This window comes from Rhinoraja longicauda, chromosome 25 (assembly GCF_053455715.1).
Source record: "Rhinoraja longicauda isolate Sanriku21f chromosome 25, sRhiLon1.1, whole genome shotgun sequence".
NCBI lineage: Eukaryota > Metazoa > Chordata > Chondrichthyes > Rajiformes > Arhynchobatidae > Rhinoraja > Rhinoraja longicauda.
This window is the reverse complement of record NC_135977.1, coordinates 26,378,840-26,401,684: the sequence shown is the minus strand read 5'-3', so window position 1 is coordinate 26,401,684 and position 22,845 is coordinate 26,378,840. Positions and strand designations below refer to the sequence as shown.

At 39.1% G+C, this 22,845-nt stretch overlaps 1 protein-coding gene across 1 annotated transcript in view; it reads left to right on the top strand.

The window, feature by feature from the left end:
- ddx54 (DEAD (Asp-Glu-Ala-Asp) box polypeptide 54) overlaps positions 1-22,843 on the top strand; it is a 31,656-nt gene extending 8,813 nt beyond the window's left edge. The window contains exons 8-20 of the mRNA XM_078421720.1: positions 1,088-1,209; positions 3,036-3,097; positions 5,697-5,828; positions 6,752-6,962; positions 8,286-8,420; positions 9,088-9,309; positions 10,456-10,529; positions 10,624-10,821; positions 12,018-12,157; positions 13,632-13,745; positions 19,079-19,180; positions 19,540-19,640; positions 20,615-22,843. Coding sequence (XP_078277846.1) covers positions 1,088-1,209; positions 3,036-3,097; positions 5,697-5,828; positions 6,752-6,962; positions 8,286-8,420; positions 9,088-9,309; positions 10,456-10,529; positions 10,624-10,821; positions 12,018-12,157; positions 13,632-13,745; positions 19,079-19,180; positions 19,540-19,640; positions 20,615-20,853 — 1,852 coding nt within the window. The 3' untranslated portion in view covers positions 20,854-22,843. The remainder of the gene's footprint in view (positions 1-1,087; positions 1,210-3,035; positions 3,098-5,696; positions 5,829-6,751; positions 6,963-8,285; positions 8,421-9,087; positions 9,310-10,455; positions 10,530-10,623; positions 10,822-12,017; positions 12,158-13,631; positions 13,746-19,078; positions 19,181-19,539; positions 19,641-20,614) is intronic.
- The last annotated feature ends 2 nt before the right edge of the window (positions 22,844-22,845 follow it).

Sequence of the window (22,845 nt, the reverse complement as noted above, 5' to 3'; positions counted from 1 at the left end):
TGGGAACCCAAAGTCATTATTTTGCTTAAAATTGCACGTTGTTTTAGCAAGGAGTGGATTATTAAATTGCTAAGATTGTATTTGTATTTTTTAATTATTCTCTGCGTTACAAGTGTAACCAAAAAGGCCATCATTTATTACCCATTTCTAGTTGGCACTTGAGAAGCTGGTGTTGGACCTTCAATGGCAAGCATTCATGTGATGAGGCTGGTAGTCCCATAGAACCATTTAATTATGCTTGATGGCGTTCCCATGCACCTGCTCCATCTTTCCAAATAATGAGGACTGCGAGTTTGGGAATTGCTTCTGAAATAACAGTGACAATATTTTTGTTTACATCTTGCAAATAAGATGCAGCGCGGAGATGATACATCAGTGGAATACCTAGAGTGCTGGTTTAAGTTAGCAAATGGGATGTTGAAGTGCCTTGTCCTGGATGCCATTGAGCTTCCAGTTTAGGATGAATGACTCAGTACTAAATTGGCACTCTGAAGCAGCAAAAAGATCTTGCAAAGAACTCCCAACCTTGTTGATGATACACTGATAGAAAAATATTGCAATGATTTCTTCTAAATTACGAATCAGCAGAGGAATAGACCACAATGTCTGTGCCGAACATGATGCCAGGGTAAGGTGCCAGATAGTCTCATCTGCTGCACATTCCTCTATTCTCTGCATATCCATGTGCCTTTCTAAAAGCCTCTTAAACACCACTATCTGTAACACATCTGTAAACAAAAACTCAGCCCATACTTATTTAAATTTTGCACCTTTCACCTTTAGGTATGACTTCCAATCTTTGACATTTGTACGGTGGAAAAAAGGTTATGACTTTCTACCCTATCTGCCTATTCCATTGAGAACGTTAAAACTCCGTTGTACATAGGATTATTACTGCTCTAAGGTTAAATTGGATAACAGTCCTCTCAGTTTGCTTAACATGCAAGTATTGATAAATGGCTCTATTTGTAAATGAACCCAAGTCAGACTGATCTGACGTTCTTGTAAACCAAAAGAGGATGTGGAGAATTGAACTATTTGCCGCTGGAGTCCAACTGAAAGCTCCTGTAAATAATTTTCCTTCCAGATTGTTTGAGATGGGATTTGCTGAGCACTTGCAAGAGATTATCCAAAGGTTACCAGAATCCAGACAGACTTTGCTATTCTCAGCCACATTGCCCAAGCAATTGGTGGAATTTGCACGTGCTGGTAAGACTTTTAACATGTGTGCTTTGCAATTGCAGTGAATTATAATGTCATGCCAATTTTGACAATATTTAGACGGCTGCAGGAGAATGGACAAGTAATGAGATAATAGTGAGGCAGGGGCCTATGTAACTGTGTCTCTGCAGAGAACCTGTTCACAAAAAGGGAGTAATGACACAAGGGAGAGAAAGATAGAAAATGTCCAACTTTTTACATTGTGAAGAATACTTACTAAACTAAAAACATTAGCTAAAACCTAAATAATCTGAGATAATTAATCATATTTTTGCTCAACAGGACTGAGAAATTTTAACATTTTTAAACAGGAAAGCACTAAAATTATGCACAATGTGCACATTTTTTGGTTTCTCTTTCATCATTATGGCGAGCAAATTAGATTGGCCTAGTGCTTAACTGAACATGTTCAAACAATTCAATTATTGTTTGTTATTGTGGTGATAATTTTTTTTTAAATTGACAGTGGCTATATATTTTCAGTGCAGTTTAATTTTTGTATTTGTGGAAATAATTGTCCTTGATATTTAGTATAAAATGTGAATTCTATTTTGCTTCCCATTTGAAGTGTAAAATTTTGTTCCTAAAATTTTGAAATGTTACCATTTAGTCTCCCATTAACCATCATAAATGCAGGAAGATTTAGTTGCCTGGATTACTTTTTTTTCTGTTAAATTAAGCATTCCTTCATTTTCTGCAGAAATCTTGCCAGTGTATCAGTACAGGGAATTTAAGTGTTAAATTGGTCGTTGAAATTTGACCTCAGTCAGTTATAGACCTTGATTTGAAAAATCATCTCAAACAAATACATGGAGTATCTTGCCATGTCGTGTGAACTATGATGGTGCAGATCCTTTGGATTTAGTTCCTTGCTGGGAAGCACCACCCCCTGTCCTACTCATTGGCTGTACTTACCATGTCTGGATGCAGAGAATCAACCATGCAGAATGCTTGTCTTCTGAACTCCAGGGGTATGGTCTCAGCAGCGACATGGTCTTCTGTCTTTCAATTCTAATTACATTTAAATGTCTTTAAATGTCAGAAAATCTTTTTTTAAATTACACCGTCTTATAGTTTTAAAAGGCATTTTGCTATCCCTGAAATGCCTTTGCCACTGTAAAATGTGCAAATGCTATTTTAATTTTTTTAATCTCTCGATATTCAGAATATGTTCCATTCATATCTGGACGTGCGCATGCTATTGAAAAGTATTTGTAATAATTTCTAAATTCTTAACATTTGGTATTTACTAAATCAAATCTAAGGAGCTAATATAAAAGGGAATTGAAAATTATTACAATAGAATGAAGTGTTTTCAAATAATTAAATGCGCTAACTATAATATCTAAAATAGTTAGATAGCATTAAAGTATGGATGCTTGGTGAGTGGCTCAGAAGTGGAGAGGTGAAGGGTTTGTTTCTGTGCGGTATGACTCTATGACTTTAAAGCAAAGTAATTTAAAAGTAAAGTGGTTTGTTTTTACTCTTAAATCTTTTGTTTCAAAACCTGTCAGCACAGGATCAAAGGAGCAATTTTGCCCAGCTCTTTGGTGAAGAATGTCAGCAAAACTAGGCTCTAAGTAAACTGACAGATTTAATTTTCTGAATCTAAACATTTCCTGGTTGTCTAAATTGACAGCTTGTGCTCAGAATTGTGAGGATTACTAAATGAACGACGAATGCTAATTTTTCTATTTCAAATGCCAGATAAAATTTTGTAGATAAAGATCGTGTTTGGTATCACTAATCTGTTTTTTTGTTGTTAAGGCTTTAACACTTACCAAATGAAATTATTTAAAAACTCCTTGTTCCAGGTTTGACAGAACCAGTTCTCATCCGATTGGATGTAGACACTAAACTGAATGATCAGTTACGGGTAAGAGGCTTATTTTTATAATTATTTGATGTGCATAAATGCACGGGCAGCGTTTTGGAGGATGTAAACGAGATACTAAATGAAACTCCTATTTTCACCAAGGAGAAGGACATGGAGTGCAGTGAGATTGGTGTGGAGAATACTAATATGCAAGTGCAGTTTGAAATTAAGAAGGACATTGCGTTGAGGCTCTAGAAGAGCATTAGGGTGGATGCATCCCCAGGGCCTAATGCGATCTATCCCAAGCTACGAAGAGAGCAAGAGAAGGGATTGCAGGAGCTTTGCCAAAGATGTTTGCATCTTCTCTAGCCACAGGCATGGTCCTGGAGAACTGCAGAGTGGCTAATGTTGTTCCTTTGTTTAAGAAAGGAAGTAGAGAAAATCCAGGGAATTATAAGCCTGTAAGAGGAAAGCTTTGGAGAGGAATCTTCCGGATAGGATTTCTTCATATTTGACAGAGAATGAACTAATTAGGGAATGTCAGCATGGCTTTATATGCAGAAGGTCATATCTTACTAACTTGATTGAGTTTTTTGAAGAGGTGATAAAGGTGATCAATGAAGGTAGGAAGTGGATGTTGTCATGGATTTTGGTAAGGTATTTGATAACGTATCCCATGGTAGGGTGATCCAGAATATTGAGATGCAAGGAATTCACAGTGTTGATTTGAATTTGCTTAACAGAACACAGATGGTTATGGTGGAAGTTCATTATTCAGTTTTATGTCTGTGATCAGTGGTTCCATAGGGATCTGTGCTGGGACGTGTGTTATTTGTGAGATATTTCAATGACTTGGACGTAAACATATGTGAGTTGGTTAGTTTGCAGACATTACCAAGATTACTGGAGTCTTGCGCTGGGATGGTTGTCAAAGTATACAGCGAAATATAGATCAGCTACCAAAATGGGCAGAGAAATTGCAGATGGAGTTTAAGCAACCAAGTCTGAAGAAGGGTCTCGACCCGAAACGTCACCCATTCCTTCTCTCCCGAGATGCTGCCTGACCTGAGTTACTCCAGCATTTTGTGAATTAATCAACCAAGTGTCGGGTGTGGCACTTTGGGAGATCAAATGTAATGGGAAAGTATACAGTTCATGGCAACACCTTAACAGCGTACAGAGGGATCTTTCGCCCATGTCCTAGGCACCCAGAAAGTGGCAACACAATCTAGTGGTTGCCTTCCTTGATCTTGGCCTTGAGTAATAGAGACAGGAAATTGCAAAGCAGCTTTATTGGTCTTTGGTTAGGCCACATTTGGAATATTACATACATTTTCTGGTTGCTCTACTGGAAGAATGTGGAGTCTTGGGAGAGGATGCAGAAGAGGTATACTAGAATGCTGTAGACACAAAATACTGGAGTAACTCAGCAGGACAGGCAGCATCTTTGGGTAGAAGGAATGGGTGATGTTTCGGGTCAAGACCCTTCAGACAGAGTCGGGAAGGGGAGTCATAGAGATATAGAAGGGTAAGGTGTGAAAATGAGACATCAAAGGGGACAGAGGTCAAGGGAGATGTAGAATAGATTGTTGGTGCTGCCTGGGTTAGAGATTGGAAAAACTTTGATTGTTTCCTCTGGATTGTAAACAATGTAAATTTGTAAAATTATGAGTGACATAGATAGGGTAGACTCTGAAAACTTTATTCCAGGGTGGAAATGTCAAAGACAAGTGCATGGTTTTAAGGTGAAAGGGGGCAGTTTGAAAGGAGATGTGGGGCATTTTTATTTTTCAGAGATGTTGGGTGTCTGGGCGCTGTGGAGGGTGGGGATGGAAGCAGTGACGATAGTGGTGTTTAAGGGGCTTTGAGAAAGCCATGCAAATATGCATGGAATGGAGGGGTATGCATCCTTTGCAGGCAGATGACGTTAATTTAGCTTGACATCTTGTTCGGCATAGACATTGTGTGCCAAAGGGCTTGTTCCTGTACTGTACTTCTATGTGGTCTATATTTTGTGTGAAATATTACCTGTTAATGCATTTTTATGTTTCCTGAATGGCACTTTAATTTTTTTTTATGTACAGTTGTTTTAATTACATCAGTATTGATTTGTGAAAACCCTGCATCCTTATAATTGGTGTTTCTATTTGACCTCAGTTTATTACAGCACTAATGGTAAAATGATTCCTAATTTTTCATTGTTTCAAATGAATTACTGCTAAACTGGAAATGTGAGTTCATGGTATGTAAGGAAATATACAGTTGTGCAGGCAGAGTCTTACAGATGTGAATAAAATCTGGACAGTATTTAGGGCAAGTATTTAGTGTATTTATGTGATTATGAATTACCAAATTGACTGCCCAATGTATGTTTTAAGAAGAAACAAAGAAATACAGGTGTTGATTTATTTTAAAAAAACAAAATACTGGAGTAACTCAGAGGGTCAGGCAGCATCTCCAGAGAACATTGATATGGGTGGGGAGAAAGCTATATGAGAGGAGGGACAGGACAAGGCAGGCAAGTGTCAGGTAAACCAAGGAGTTGCGTTGGGAAGATGTGACAGGTGGTGGAATCATGTTCAAGGTTTTAAGGGTTTTTTATTAAAAACAACAAATTGTGGATATGCACTTGTATTAAAACATGTTCAATATTTTACAGCTGGCTTTTTTTCACGTAAGATCTGATGACAAGGCATCTGTTTTGCTCCACTTGTTAAGAAACGTTATCAAACCTCAAGAGCAGACCGTTGTTTTTGTAGCTACCAAACATCACGTGGAATACATAAAAGAGGTTTGTGGCAAATATGTTGGACAAAGATCATTCAACTAAATCTTATCCTGAATGCAATAAAAAAACATTTCTTTACTTCACAACGGTTATTCCGTGTGACAGTATTCAACAAACACTAGGTATTAGTTTTCAAGCTGATGTGTCAAAACTTATATGGGAATAAGAGGCACTGAATTTACAGTTGTAATCACTGTGAACTATCAGAATGTTTGGCCATTAATCTGGCATCTTCCTGGACACACATTGTCATAAATTTCTGTGTTCTCATACAAAATTTGTTTTCTTATTAAACAAAAGTCCATAGAAACTAATATGGGAATATGGCCATGCATTTTGATGTTGTTTGGTCATTTTAGTTTGTTGACCATTGAGAAGACCACATTGGATCTTCAGTCCATCTGTGGGTCATAAACTGTAGTTGCTCAAGGCTACGTGTGGTAAGTGTGGACATTAAAATCGGGGTTTTATTAACATCTGTTGTCTGCAATTCACAACGTAATGTTTTCATATTGTAATACATTGATACTGCTCTGTATTTAATTAAGATTTTACTCTCTTTATTTCAACACCAATTAGTGTGAGATGGAAGATTTGGCTTTATTTTGTTAGGTGCCTGATTAGGATTCGGATTTAAATTGTATTATCGAGCTTACAGAGTTGCGGGTCAGAAGCTGCTTTACACTGCCGCAGAAGTAGCAAGATGACAGCTTCCCTGGTATGATTGTTTTGTAAAATAGTCTTTCATTCATAGCACTTGTTCTCTTATCAGTTATATCGAACATCGCATTCAGATTACACTTCATGAAATAGCCTGTGTCCTCAAATTTTTGTTTCTTCTAGTATATATTTATTTTTATAAATGAAAAGGGAAGATTTTTCCTGAAAGTTCTCATGCATGCATTTATTATTTTTGTTTCTACCAGATGATTACCAGACAGGGCATTGAATGTTCATACACCTATAGTGCTCTGGATCAAACAGCAAGGAAAATCAACATTGGGAAGTTTGTCCACAGAAAATGTATGGTGATGATCGTTACAGATGTTGCAGCTCGTGGTATTGATATTCCCATGTTGGATAATGTCATAAATTACAACTTCCCATCCAAAGCTAAACTTTTCTTGCACCGAGTCGGTAAGATTTTCATAGCTGAGGGAATTGATGTAAAATATCTGGGCGAATGGAGCATTTGGGTTTAATGGATTTTGAGCTGGTTAAATTGAATATGAGCAACTGCTTTTTTCTATTCCTTTTTCATAAATGAAATCATATCATATCATATATATATACAGCCGGAAACGGGCCTTTTCGGCCCACCAAGTCCGTGCTGCCCAGCGATCCCCGCACATTAACACTATCCTACACCCACTAGGGACAATTTTTACATTTACCCAGCCAATTAACCTACATACCTGTACGTCTTTGGAGTGTGATTAGTAGTGCTGATTAGTCGGGAGGGAATATTGTAATTTTTTAATCTTTTATCCCCTTATCTTAAATGATGCACAATTAATTCAAAGGTATGTTTGGACATATACAATGAACTACAGCATGGTGCAAGTGGAACGTAACCAACTGGAAGGTATTTATTCACAAAATGCTGGAGTAACTCAGCAGGTCAGGCAGCATCTCAGGAGAGAAGGAATGGGCGACGTTTCGGGTCGAGACCCTTCTTCAGACTGAAACGTCGCCCATTCCTTCTCTCCTGAGATGCTGCCTGACCTGCTGAGTTACTCCAGCATTTTGTGAATAAATACCTTCGATTTGTACCAGCATCTGCAGTTGTTTTCTTATATAACCAACTGGTATCATATGAAGCTATATGAACTTCAGATGTTTCTAGTTTTGCTTCTATATCTCAAGTATTCAACTTTTAACATCAGCATTTACTGATTAACCTGCTGCCTTTGGATATAGTGATTTTAATTATAGGAAAGAAAATCAAAAATATTGCAATTCCTGGAAATCTGAAACAAAAATAAAATTTGAGACCAAGGCCGAGCAACATCTGTAGAAAGGAAAATAAATGAAGACAGAGCTCAACTGTTTTTCTTTCCGCAGATGTAGCCTGACTGAGTGTTCCAGTATGTAGGAATAAGGAACTGCAGATGCTGGTTTACACAAAAGGACACAGTACTTGAGCAACTCGGCAGGCCAGGCAGCATCTCTGGAGAATATGAATGGGTGATGGTTTCGGGTCGGGACCCTTCTTCAGACTCATTAGATCCTTCAGTCAGAAGAGGCGTTCTGACTCAAAACATCACCTATTCATGTTCTCCAGAGATGCTGCTTGACTTGCTGAGTTACTTCAGCATTTTGTGTCCTTTTGAGTGGTCCCATATTCTCTATTTCTGTTCATTACTGTATGCATGGTTTCACATTGATTGGAAGATTTTTATGGATGACCTAACTATCGTTTAAGTAATGGCTGAGATGTAAATTTGTACTCTGCATCAGGTCGAGTTGCGAGAGCTGGTAGAAGTGGCACAGCTTATTCATTGGTAGCTTTGGATGAAATTCCATATGTTTATGATCTACATTTGTTCCTTGGGCGGCCCCTCAAATTTGCGAGCCAGAATGAGAATCCCGAAGGTAATCTTTGGTTATCAGCTTTTGACAATGTCTATTTTCCTTACTTTAAGATATACAATGTATTTAAATTAAAACTAATTTGAAATTAACTAACATTTTGCATTATCAACAACTTTTTAGAGCAAAGTGGTCTTTAAACATAGAAAATAGGTGCAGGAGGAGGCCATTTGGCCCTTTGAGTCAGCACCACTATTCACTATTCATTCAACCCCTAGAGCTCTATCTAACTCTCTTTTAAATTCATCCAGTGAATTGGCCCCGACAGCCGTCTGTGGCAGAGAATTCCACAAATTTGCTGTACAACTCTGGGTGAAAACGTTTTGTTTTAAATATAAAATGATTACATCTATTTTTAAATTGTGTGCTTTCAAAGAACAATATGTTAAATAGTATTATTTTTAATATAAAACTTTTGGGATTTTTGTTCTTTGATTTGCTTTGAGAGAATTCTTTAATCTGTAGGGACTGTTTTTTTACAAAGCCTCTGGAAAGTGTTCCTTTCACCAAATAATGGAAAACAGTGACAATTGTTTGCAAAGTGGTAATTGAAGAGAAGATACTATTATGTAGTTGGGGGCAAGATGTAGCTGGTGTCATGGTTGTCTCGTGATAACAATGTGTCACATGCACAAAACTGTTTTTTAATTCCTTGTTTTCCCATATTCAGATACAGATGGATTATATGGCAGAGTCCCTCAGAGTATTATAGATGATGAAGAATCATTACTTACAGCAGATCATAAAGCTTCACTAGATCTTCAGAATCTGAAAAGAGTGTCAGAGAATGCTTACAATCAATATCTGAAATCGAGACCCACTCCTTCCCCTGAATCAATAAAGAGAGTTAGAGAAATGAACTTTGCTACACTGGCCATTCATTCATTATTTGGTAAGTTAAATCAATATATGAGTTAAATGAAAGCTGCTCTCTTTGTGGTATCTTACTAGGCAGATTTTATTTTCATGTTAACTAATCAGTAAAGTAAAAATAACAAAGAATCCCTAAGCTGCTAAAACAATTGATCATAGTACTATGCAGCAGGGCTTTAAAAACTTTGCTTTGTGGTGCAAGATCAATATGTTTATTCACACTGTGTGAGCCAAACACTTTTAAATTATTTGACACCTAATCCCCACAGCTCTATAATTAAATCCTGTTTTTAAAACATTACCCAGTTCCAAATTCATTACAGGCATTAGAGAAGGTTTTGTTAGAAAGATCTAAATAATGAAAAACGGATCTTGACAAATTTTCAGCATATTGCACAAAATGTGTGGTGGCAGGTGGTCAGAAATTACAAAATGAATTGTAGGTTTGTATCTGCATTCAACCTGCAGTGGAAATTGGGTGGTGAGGGGGGGGGGGGGGACGACGACAACACTGAGCTTAAGTTCCGAACTAATTCAATTTGGCCTTGGCGCAATGTCATAGTCTTACAGTGTGGAAACAGACCCTTCACCCCAACTTGCCAACACCTGCCAACAAGTCCCATCTACATCAGTGCCACCTGCTTGCAATTGGCCCATATCCCTCTAAACCTGTCCTATCCATGTCTCTGGTTCTTTGAGAGCTTTTTGCAAAAAAAGTAAACTGCCAATAGAGAATGGTTATTGCTTTCAATATTTTCATGTGTCTTAATCTTATTTAGCCATTCAGCCCCTCAAGTCTACGCTGCTGCAAAGCAATCACAGTGCGTCATTAATTTACCCTGTAACCTAATTCCTCCCACATTCACATCAACTTCCTACAGATTCTACCATTTATCTACACACCTTGGGTAATTTACTGTAGCCAGTTAACTTATTGGCCCACACATCTATGGGTTTCCGAGAGAAAACTGAGTACCAGTTAGGGGGAATCTACGGGGTAACAGGAGAACATGAAAACTCCACACAGACAACAGCAGCCGTCTAGTTTTAGACTAATTATGTATTTTTAAAAGAATTGTTATCGTAAGTGTTTTAAATATTTAATTGCATCTCAATTAAATTTTGGTGCAATAATAATAAAAGTTGGGGATTTTTTGCTCTTAAGGTGTTAGCTTGGAAGATACAGAACTTCAAAGACTAAAAGTCATCGACAATATCAAAAATTATAAAGCAAAATCTGTAAGTGACCATTTTCTTTGTGCTTATGTGAATTTAATTCATTTCATGACAGGGGTCTTAAGTCATAAATTACCGTTCCTTTCTATCATTGCAGACCATTTTCGAAGTAAACTCTACAAGCAAGAGCGCAGCAGGTGAGACCATGCGAATGACACGAAATAAGCAGCGACACGCAATCCACAAGTTTCAACAGTCAAGGCAAGAAAAGGAAGCAAGTGCGTTCAAGAATGTGCCCAGACCAGAGGAAGCAGACCCCTCTACTAGGCAGGACGCTGATGAGGACAACATTGAGGTGAAGTAATTATGAACTTAATGGGAGGGATGTTGTAAGTTATTCTCCTTTATATTGAAGAGAAGGACAACAAATGGATTCTGTCAGCGTAGAGACTAAATTATTGAACAAGTTCTCCAGAAGCTTGGAGTGTTGATATGGAGCCATGGTCCATTTCCACCTTGGCATCAAGGGGAGTTTATTAATTGTATAAATCTAGTATGCATGGCTGGAATCACCATGGCAAATGTGAAACTATTAGATTGTTATAACAGTGCAACTGTTCACTAAAGTACTTTAATGGAGTTTGCCTTCTGACCACATGTGACTCCAGGCTCACTAACTCTTAAGTGACTATACCAAGGACAATTGGGGATGGGCTGCGATTGACCTCGTCTGCAGTACCCATATCTTCACTTGTATCACTTCATATAACGTTGGATAGTGCTGAGCTTTATTTTTGAAAATAGAAAAAATTACTTTTAATTTTGGTTTCACAGTCAGTTGTACAGAAACTGCATCCCACAGATCAAAGAATGATTCTTGGAATGTTTTGTGTGCAATAACATATAAACATATTGCACTACACCTACCTAAGTGAGCCATATTTATTGGTGACGGAAAGAGTTGGATTAATTGCGTAGACTGTGTTAAGCTTAACTCAAAAGGCTTAAGAACTTGTTTTTTCCCCCAGGAATTGGCCCTGTATTATAAATAGCTGGTGATCCAAAATCATTGTGTTTATCTGGATTTAAGTTGGAACATCCAGATGAATTATATTGTAAAGATGTGGGCTAGAATCCTGAGGTGTATCTTGAGAGGTGTTTAACCCCCCCCCCCCCCGCAATCAAAATTAGAGGTCACTTTTGTTTAAGCAGTTGATGCTCTCAGCCACTTTAAATATCTTCATCAAATGGCACCATATAAAATGTGATCCCACTTAAAGAAATTTTGTTTTTGTGGATATTGTCTAATAAATCTTAAGAAAATAAAGGCAGTGTTTCTTAATGGCTTACGGATATTTTTTTATCATAATGTTTAGCTCTAAAATGGGTGATGTGTGAAAATGACAATTTTCGCTTAATTTTATCATCTTCCTGTGATCTAAGAGATGCCCTTTAAAATTGCACCGCTGGAGAATTTTCTCTTTCCCTACCTGTCCAGAAATGTTATTCTTCATTGATATTGTTAATTGATATTGAATTGTTTATTGACAGATTGTGTTCTCTGAAGTTATGGGGAGGAAGAGGAAAAATAAGGAATCCTCAGATCATGTACCCCAAAAGAAGAAAGGGTGTTGCAAGGATGAGCAATTCTACATTCCTTATCAACCAAAAGACTTCAATTCTGAAAGAGGGTAACTATGCACAGTTGGACTGTCAACTTAGTTGGAAGTCTTCCATTACCACACATTTATGTTCTTTTACCTCTCTATACTTTCCTTGCAAATTTGCTCTTCTAATATCTTTCCTAATAATTGATGGTGTTTCCCATATTATCAGGAGTATAATTTACAGGAATTCTCTGCATTGTACAAATAGATTTGATTTCTACGTTGAGTTGACCTAAAATGTTAACTGTTTCTCACCTGCTTTGCCGAGTATGTCCGGCATTTTGTGTTTACTTCAGATTTTTAGCAAATAAGTAGTAATAAGTAATAACTAAAAGGTTTAACATATGATAGCTAGTAATAAATCAAGTAACTAATTTGGGGGGAAGTGTGACCGAATGAAACATGGGACCATGTAGAGTATTTGAGGCTAATAACTTGGATCGATTTTCAGGACGATATGAGCTTAAGGAACAGATAGGCATGCTGATAGACTGGAAGGAAGCTTTTGCAGAGTGCAAATAATTGCGTAAACTATTTTGGCTATTAAATGATTCTGTATAATTGTGAACCTGCAAATATATAGTTTAAAAAAAAAACATTGCTGGAGCAAGTCAGCGGGTCAAGCAGCATCTCTGGAGATCATGGATAGGTGACATTTCGGCATGGGATCCTTTTCTTTAGACTCAGTACGACTCAGGACGGGGGATGAGTGGGAAAGAAAGCTGGAAGAGGGGAGGGGCAGGACAAAGCTAGGTAAGTGATAGGTGGATACAGGTAAACGGGGTATTTGATAGACTGATGTTTAGACAATGACCAGAGATAGAAAGACAAAATGCGTGAGATAAGGATAGAAGACATGCAAATTGTAAAGGCAGAGGTAGGAATCTATGAGGAAGGTGAGGGGAGAAGTAGATGCAAGTTCAGGTGAGGCACAGGGAAGGTGGGGGAGGAGGGGGGGGGGAAGATATATATGTATATATAAACATATTCACAAACAAATGCATATATACATATGCATACATATATATTCACAAAATGCTGGAGTAACTCAGCAGGTCAGGCAGCATCTCGGGAGAGAAGGAATGGGTGACGTTTCGGGTCGAGACCCTTCTTCAGTCTGAATATACATATATATTCACAAAATGCTGGAGTAACTCAGCAGGTCAGGCAGCATCTCGGGAGAGAAGGAATGGGTGACGTTTCGGGTCGAGACCCTTCTTCAGTCTGAAGAAGGGTCTCGACCCGAAACGTCACCCATTCCTTCTCTCCCGAGATGCTGCCTGACCTGCTGAGTTACTCCAGCATTTTGTGAATAAATCGATTTGTACCAGCATCTGCAGTTGTTTTCTTATGCATACGTATATATTTTGTCTGGAAGCGGAATCCACAATGATGTTCCTTCCTTTTACTATGCCTCTCAAACTGATCTTTTCCATTGTGTGGTTCACTGTTGAACAGGAACTTTTTAACTCTGTGCTTTTCTTCCACTTGAATCTAGATTAAGCTTAAGTGGGGAAGGTACCACCTTTGAGCAGCAGGTATCTGGCGCGGTGTTAGATTTGATGGGAGATGAAGCAGATGCGATGCAAAAACAGAAACAATTGCTAAAATGGTAAGAATTATAAATAAGCATAACTATAATGCCAGCTTGTTTACATCATGCCTGCCTCCAGACACAAATGTAATTCTTGGAAGGAAGAAATTTTATGATAGTTGGTGCAAACAGGTGGTCCACTTTTTAAAATTGGTCCAATGCTCTTGAAGAAAGGGAATCTATTTCTGCAATGTCAAACTTGTTAATAAATTACTCTTCAGCTCGGTTTAAATGTTAACACAATTGTTTATAAAAGGAACAGGAGAGGAGCTGGAGAAAAGAATATTGTAAGTCCCTTCTGTGCCTTCAGGGATTCTCACAGTCGTCTTTTCATCAGGATATTCCACTCAAATAAGTGAACGGGTGGAATATATGAAGAGAAACACCCATAATTTTTCAGTAAGTAGTTGCATTTGAGATTCTACCAATGGCAAGCAGGACCTCAAAATTCTGGCCATATTTGGCATTTTGGCACCAAATTCTCTATTAAAGACATATTAAAAACTATCGCCATTACTCAGATTTTTATGCATTATTGCTCAGCTCACTGCCAGATCTCCCAGAAACCTATATGGAAGTTTACATGCCATGCAGAAGCAATGTAGAATTAAATCACCATCAAGAAATAACATCTAATTCCAACTGAAGAAGTAATCCTCTTGGTTCTGATCTTACACAGTTCTAAAATGGATCTACACCAGACTATACCACTGGGTTACTTGATGCACGAATATTGTTACAAGATTTCTGCAGAATGTGACTGCCAACTTGAATCAAACAGTACATGGCAACACTTTGCAAATTTGACATGTGTATCATATTATATCATATATATACAGCCGGAAACAGGCCTTTTCGGCCCACCAAGTCCGTGCCGCCCAGCGATCCCCGTACATTAACACTATCCTACACCCACTAGGGACAATTTTTACATTTACCCAGCCAATTAACCTACATACCTGTACGTCTTTGGAGTGTGGGAGGAAACCGAAGATCTCGGAGAAAACCCACGCAGGTCACGGGGAGAACGTACAAACTCCTTACAGTGCAGCACCCGTAGTCAGAATCGAACCTGAGTCTCCGGCGCTGCATTCGCTGTAAAGCAGCAACTCTACCGCTGCGCTACCTTTAACGAACTTAACTTGGACCTATTACTGTTATTCAAAGTTAGTCAAATGTAGAGAAAGGTCTTCCAAACCCTCTTCCATTTTCAAGTCTCAATTGGTATGTTTGAAATGTTGTTTTTATATTATTGGAGTTGAGAGCTTATCTACGAGAAAGAGCATGCTGAATTATAGGCTTTAAAAAAAAACTTGTCTGTCTGTTTCCTTAACTTTTTTAATTAATAGTATATGCCATTTCACACAAGGATCAATTTCCAAACTTGAGATTTTCACAAATCCTGAGGTAACAGGTTTTATGGTTAAATAAAAGTCAAGTTTTGCCAACTAAAGGGAGATGGCTGTAAGCACATTCCCATCATTAACACCAATGGATTCCAATGCAGGAATACAAAAGACAAAACTGAATCACTTGCACAGAACAATAAATAGAAGCAGTAGTAGACCGTTTGGTCACTTGTGATTACTCTGCCATTCAGTAAGATTATGGCTGATCTTTTAGAACACAGTACAGCACAACACAAAACAAATTGTTTGGACCATCACGTCTGTGCCTCCCCCTCCCCTTCCACCCAGATTCTTTCCTCTAGCTTTGCTATTTGCAACTCTTCAATCCTTTTATCACACGCCTTCTGTCTTTTCATTTCTGCCCTTTATCCGAACATCAGCCTATCAAAGAACTCCCCCCTCCAACCAATCGGTCTGAAGAAGGGTCCTGTCCCAAAAAGTCCTTTGCATGTTCTCCTGACATGTCGCCTGACCCGCTGAGCTACTCCAGCACTTTGTATCTTCTTTAAAAAAGTGCGTTAATTAAATTAGGCAGTGTAGGCCTTAAACAGTTAAATCAATTTATAGGATGATAATCCGCAATTGACACCAATAGCAAGGAATGATCTGGGTACCGTCACATTTTACCAGTATTTACCAGTACTCCAGGTGCGGTCTCACCAGGGCCCGGTACAACTGTAGAAGGACCTCTTTGCTCCTATACTCAACTCCTCTTGTTACGAAGGCCAACATTCCATTGGCTTTCTTCACTGCCTGCTGAACCTGCATGCTTCCTTTCATTGACTGATGCACTAGGACACCCAGATCTCGTTGAACTCCCCCTCCTCCTAACTTGACACCATTCAGATAATAATCTGCCTTTCTATTCTTACTTCCAAAGTGAATAACCTCACACTTATCTACATTAAACTGCATCTGCCATGTATCCGCCCACTCACACAACCTGTCCAGGTCACCCTGCAGCCTTATTGCATCTTCCTCACAATTCACACTACCCCCCAACTTAGTATCATCTGCAAATTTGCTAATGGTACTTTTAATCCCTTCGTCTAAGTCATTAATGTATATCGTAAATAGCTGGGGTCCCAGCACCGAACCTTGCGGTACCCCACTGGTCACTGCCTGCCATTCCGAAAGGGACCCATTTATCCCCACTCTTTGCTTTCTGTCTGTTAACCAATTTTCTATCCATGTCAGTACCCTACCCCCAATACCATGTGCCCTAATTTTGCCCACTAATCTCCTATGTGGGACCTTGTCGAAGGCTTTCTGAAAGTCGAGGTACACCACATCCACTGACTCTCCCTTGTCAATTTTCCTAGTTACATCCTCAAAAAATTCCAGTAGATTTGTCAAGCATGATTTCCCCTTCGTAAATCCATGCTGACTCGGAACGATCCCGTTACTGCTATCCAAATGCTCAGCAATTTCGTCTTTTATAATTGACTCCAGCATTTTCCCCACCACTGATGTCAGACTAACTGGTCTATAATTACCCGTTTTCTCTCTCCCTCCTTTCTTAAAAAGTGGGATAACATTTGCTATTCTCCAATCCACAGGAACTGATCCTGAATCTATAGAACATTGAAAAATGATCTCCAATGCTTCCACTATTTCTAGAGCCACCTCCTTAAGTACTCTGGGATGCAGACCATCAGAAACATATAAGATAATTAGGGGATTGGACACATTAGAGGCAGATAACATGTTCCCAATGTTGGGGGAGTCCAGAACAAGGGGCCACAGTTTGAGAATAAGGGGTAGGCCATTTAGAACGGAGATGAGGAAGAACTTTTTCAGTCAGAGGGTGGTGAAGGTGTGGAATTCTCTGCCTCAGAAGGCAGTGGAGGCCAGTTCGTTGGATGCTTTCAAGAGAGAGCTGGATAGAGCTCTTAAGGATAGCGGAGTGAGGGGGTATGGGGAGAAGGCAGGAACGGGGTACTGATTGATAGTGATCAGCCATGATCGCATTGAATGGCGGTGCTGGCTCGAAGGGCTGAATGGCCTACTCCTGCACCTATTGTCTATTGTCTATTGTCTATTTTTGCTGACAAAAAAGCACTGGTTTTCTGTCATAAATACACTCAGAAACTAAGCCTCCACAACCTTTGGGTGGAGAATTCAAGGTGAAGAAATCATTGTACTGTCCTGAGTAGCTGACCCTTTGGAGATTATAAATACTGGTTGTAGAAAGCTACGACAGGGGAAACATTAACTCTGTTTATATTTTGTCAAACCCTTGCTCTACCATCTTCAATGAAGTGAGCTGTGTGAATGATGCATCCCAGCCTGGCAACAAGCACTTCAAGTTACTCCATGTAACTCCCATGTGTGGGAAGATAGAGACGTGGGGGGGGGGGGGGGTTAACTGAGAAGCAACAACAATAGTGATAAAAGCTCCAGAACCCTCCATGCCTCTGACTGAACGATCCAGTGCAGTCATAATTACTGGGAACAATCTGGTTGCGTGAAAAACGGCAGTAAATCTAATCTAGAAACATGGAACTGCAGACGCTAGTTTACGAAAAAAAAGATGCAAGGTGCTGGAGTGAGTGACTCAGTGGGTCAGGTAACATCTGGAGATTGTGGATAGGTGACACTTCAGGTCGGTACTAATGGGGAGGGGAGGGGGAGAGAAGCTGGAAGAGAGGAGGAGCAGGACTAAGCATGACAGTTAATAGGTAAACACAGGGTATTAGGAGGGGGAGTTATAGGAAGATGGTTAGACAAAGGCCAGAGATGAAGAAAGAAAAAAAGTGTGAGACAAACGGATTGAGGAGTTGTGAATTGTGAAGCCAGAATAAGAAATGTAGGTGAAGGGGGTGGGGTATCTAATCTGGCTAATTGTCATTGGTCTGCTGTCACTCGTGTAGCAGAGGGATGTAGAGTGTTGATGAGTACGGGCTGGTAACTGACTGATGTTCCTGGACTCTGTCGGGACACTCTATAGACTTTAGATTAGAGATACAGTGTGGAAACGGGCTCTTCGGCCCACCGATTCCACGCCGACCTTCGATCACTAGTTCAATGTTATCCCACTTTCACATTCTACACAATAGGGGCAATTTACAGAAGCCAGTTAACCGCACAAGGAGAACGTACAAACTCTGCACGGACAGCACCCGTGGTCAGGATTGAACCCGGATCTCTGGCACTAGGATGCAGCAGCTCCACTACTGCGCCACTTTATGGCTTCCTTGTGGCTTTGCTCTAAACATGACAGATTAATTCCAAGATGAGATGACAGTGACTGCATTAACAAAGACATTGAGACAGCATTTGAACTGAATCAAGTGCCTCTGGCTAGAGTGACACTAAGAGAAGCGGAGGTATTTGTGGGTTTGCAGATCAATCGTCTCTGCCCGAGGGATTTGATGCAGGAGTTCCTCAGTTCAGAGTACCTGGCCCAGCCATTTTTATCTTCTTCAGCAAAGACTTCCTTTTCCTTTTAAAGTGAAGTACCATCACGACCTGCAAGTATTTTGGCATTCCATCATCGTCACTGGTTAGAAAGTATGAACATCATTCTCGCAAGCATCCATGGAAGTATTGGGTCACAGGAACTGTTTCGGGTGGGGACCCTTCAGAATCCACAAAAAAATGACACAGAGGGCTGGCGTTACTCAGCACGTCAGGTTACACCCGTTGTTACTCCAGCACTGTGTCTTTTTTTGTAAACCAGCATTTGCAGTTCTCTGGATTCCCCTTTTGCCCATGCACTAATTATTTATTGGGACATCTTCTGTTTTAATGGTGCATAAAAGTGAAAATGTATGCCATTGGTCATCCTTTAAAGCTGGACTACAGTCTAATGGCAGTCTCGGCATCACTTTCAGCTTCATAGTGGTTCTTGCCTGTCAAAACCAAATCTGTCAATTGTGTCATGAATTTCAAGTGTATTTTGGATGTTAATCTCGCCTCCATTCTTTTAATGTTGTGCAGGGACCGCAAAAAAAAGCGCTTCGTCAGGGACACCGGCAAACAAAATAAGAAAATAAAGACAGAAAGTGGAAGATACATCAATGCTTCATACAAAAAGAACATGTATCCTTTTCATTTTATTTTTCTAATTTTTTAGTGGTTTTCATCTAATCCCACAATAGATTACATAGAATTACATTAGAAGTATGAGGTGTTGTTTCTCAAAGATAACTTGCCCAGGATACAATGTGATCTATCCTAATTATTGAGAGTGGCAAGAGATTAGATTATTGAGGCCTTGACAAAGATCTTTGTTAATCTAGGAGGGCTATAGAATATTTCATCTGTAAAGCCTGTACACCAGTTGGTATGGATTAATTTAAACTTGTGTTCAATTTTTTAAGACAATGCTTAATCTTGATCTTAAAATGGTGTAAAGATAACACTGAAAAATATCGTCTTCCATAACTGGCAATACTTAGCTATGAAGAATGGAAGAAGAAATACAAGATCGATGAAAGGTTATCTGACGATGAAGGTGAAAATGAGCAAGGGAACTACAGGGGCAAGAAAAGTGGCCGTGGTAAGACTTTTTTAGGGGGCAATTTTGACAATGTAAATGGTATTGCACCAAACAATCCAGTTAGCCAATGTCTTTATTTCTGTGCCAAATATTGGCAAAAAGCTAAACGCTATGTGAACCCAGTAATCGTATAAATATGTGAAAACGCACACCTCCAGTTTCAGGGACAGTTTTTACCATCTGTTATCAGGCGGTTGGACCAGCTTATCACTAACTAGCGAGTGGTCCTGACCTACCATCTATCTCATTGGAGATCCTCATGCTATCATTTATCGGACTTAATCTTGCACTAAACGTTATTCCCTTTATTCTGAATCTGTGCACTGTGGTCGGCTTGATTGTAATCATGTGTAGTCTTTTCGCTGACTGGATAGCATGCAACAAAAAGCTTTTCACTGTACCTCAGTGCATGTGACAACAACAAAGTAAACTGGACATGATCTGGCGGAGTATTATGTGAATACCCGGCGTATATTAAAGTGTCACTATTATGGCTGTTCTTTCTACGTTAAGAAATGTAGTAGATGCAAGCATTAAGAAAAAGTATCAACATTTACTAATGACTAATTTGCTAGCTGTGGCAATGGAATGGAAAGGCTACAGAAGTTATATCTTCAGGTGGATGTGATATTCCAGTTATGAGAGATGCAAGGGACTGTGTGCTGGAGTAACTCAGTGGGTCAGGCAGCATCTCTGGAAACCATGCATAGGTGACGATTCGGGTCAGAACCCTTCATCAGGTTCTATTCATGTTCTCCAGAGATGCTGCCTGACCTGCTAAGTTACTCCAGCATTTTGTGTCCTTTTAAATTTTTTTTTAAAAAGCTCCATTGTAGGGAATGGATAACAGGTGCATGCGAAGGGGTCTCGTGGTCACAGGTTACAGTATTATGTGAGTATGTATGCGTAAAATCGTAAACACACTCAGCCAAATAATGTGATTCTGATTTTGCTATTTTTAAAAAACTTTGCAGGTGGAAGAGGAAACCCACGATCCTTCTCAAGAAAACCAAGTCAACAACTTGGAGTGAAATCAGAACTTAAAACCACAGCTGAAATTCTTAAAGAAAGGAAGAGAATGGAAAAAAATAAATTCCTGCAACGTGGAGGAATGAAAAAGCTCAAGCACAAGAACCGGCAGCGTGTGAGAGAAATGCGGAGCATGGCCTTCGGCAGAGGCAAAGGCAAAGGGAAAATGAGGAAAAAAATGTAATCTCAATATTTAAAAAATATCGACAGAACTGCACTGATATTTTTGCCATTTACAATAATGTGTTTCTGGCTATTATTATCTGAAGCCCACTTTGCCCTTTTATTTGTGCAGATTGTATTATTTACAGTAATTAAAAGAGTAACAAGACTGTTTGAACATACTGATTTTTATACCATCTGCAGCATAAATACTGTTTATAATGAAACTTGTTTTATAAAATTGATTTATAAAGTCCTCTACTCTCATTGAATGAAATGTCTCGGATATTATCCAAAGATGGAAGTTAATAAAGTTAGCTCAGCTGCTTCCATGCTCAGCCTCTGACAGCAAACAAACCCTGGGAGCAGTGTTTTGCTGGCTGTAAAAGCTTGATTGATTTTTTTTTTTTTTAATGAACACCAAGTACTGCAGATGCTGGAATCTAAAGCAAAAACAATTTGCTGGAGAAACTGCCATTATCACATTCCTTATCCAGTGGTCCCAGCACTGGCTGCCTTCATGTTCCTGCTCATCACCTTCACCCTCTCCTGTGGCTCCTTCTGCCTTTAATTTCTCTACTGTTTGCCTCCATCCATCAACTACCTGTCTCTGCCTCCCAGCTCCAACACTTGCTGGATCTGCCAGTTGCTAACCATTTTAGCTCCTCGTCCCATTCTGATCTTTCTGTCCTGGGCCGCCTCCATTGCCAGAGTGAGGCCAGTGTGGTTGCCTCTTAGTCTGGTAGCCTTAATGATGGGCAATAAAAGTTCAGCAAGCACTGGATCTTATAAATCATATCAACTGGCATAAAGGAACCTTTTTTGCTTTATAATGGAGACACCAGATGCTGGAATCTTGAGCAAATCACACAAAGTGCTGCAGGATCGGCAGGTCAGGCAGTATCTGGAGAGGGAATGGACAAATGATGTTTCGCGTCATGACCCTTTAGACTGATTTCTTTGCCTTATTGTTATTCATTTCATACAGCTAAAATGAACTTGCAGAGTACATGCCAAGTTGTGTGTGCTGATCCTGTTTTGCTTATTGTCGGTAAGGACTCTCCATTTTTGTTTGTGATGGTTTGGTGTCCATTATGTCAATGGAATTTATTATGCCCCATTCTAAGGTGAGGCTTATTCATAATCTTGAATTTATTAGTACATCTTTAATAGTAAAATGTGCTTTATTCATGTTAATTATTTTGCCGACATGATTATAACATGATACACCACTCAATTTCAAATGAATTCATCTTAAATATTAAACATTTGACATTTACACACATTTCAAAGCATTTATCTTACAATTTTTTTTCAGATATTTATCCAGCTCTATGGCAGTGTATTCTAGACCTTAACCACTTATGGGGTGCAAAAACTGTGCTCGTGTCAGTTGTAGTTCTGTTGACAATCACCTTTCTTTGTCCCTTAGTTTTTGGGCCCCTCTATCAATAGGGAGTTTCTCTACTCGGGACATCCAAAAGGCATTGGGTGAGATGCTGCAAAATAGGATTGTTATTAAGGTCATGGATAGAAAATTGGCTAACTGGAACAGTGAGTAATGCTGAACGGTTGTTTTCCAGACGAGAGGACACTGTAAGAGGAGCTGTCCAAACAGAAAGAGTGGATGAACTGTGAAAGGGAGATATAAAAGGACATCCAAAAGGCATTTGATAAGATCCTACATAATAGCATTTCATAATGCAATTCATAATCTAAGTGGTCATACTGCATTTTGTAACATAAATTCACATAATGCATTTCATAATATAAATTGTATCTAAACCTCTTAATTCCCAAATCTGCAATTGGAATGACACCTGTTTCTTCCTTCCATCCACATCACTGGAATCATTTCAATAAATATCTTCTGAATCTATCTATATACTAAAACTCTCATTTGTTTGTTTGTTCCGTTCCTAAACTACAGCCAAAACGGAACACGAAAGCGTGACAATTTTAGGCCCAACTTACCGCCGTCCCTTTGGTGCTAATGGAATAAGTTTCATTGAAA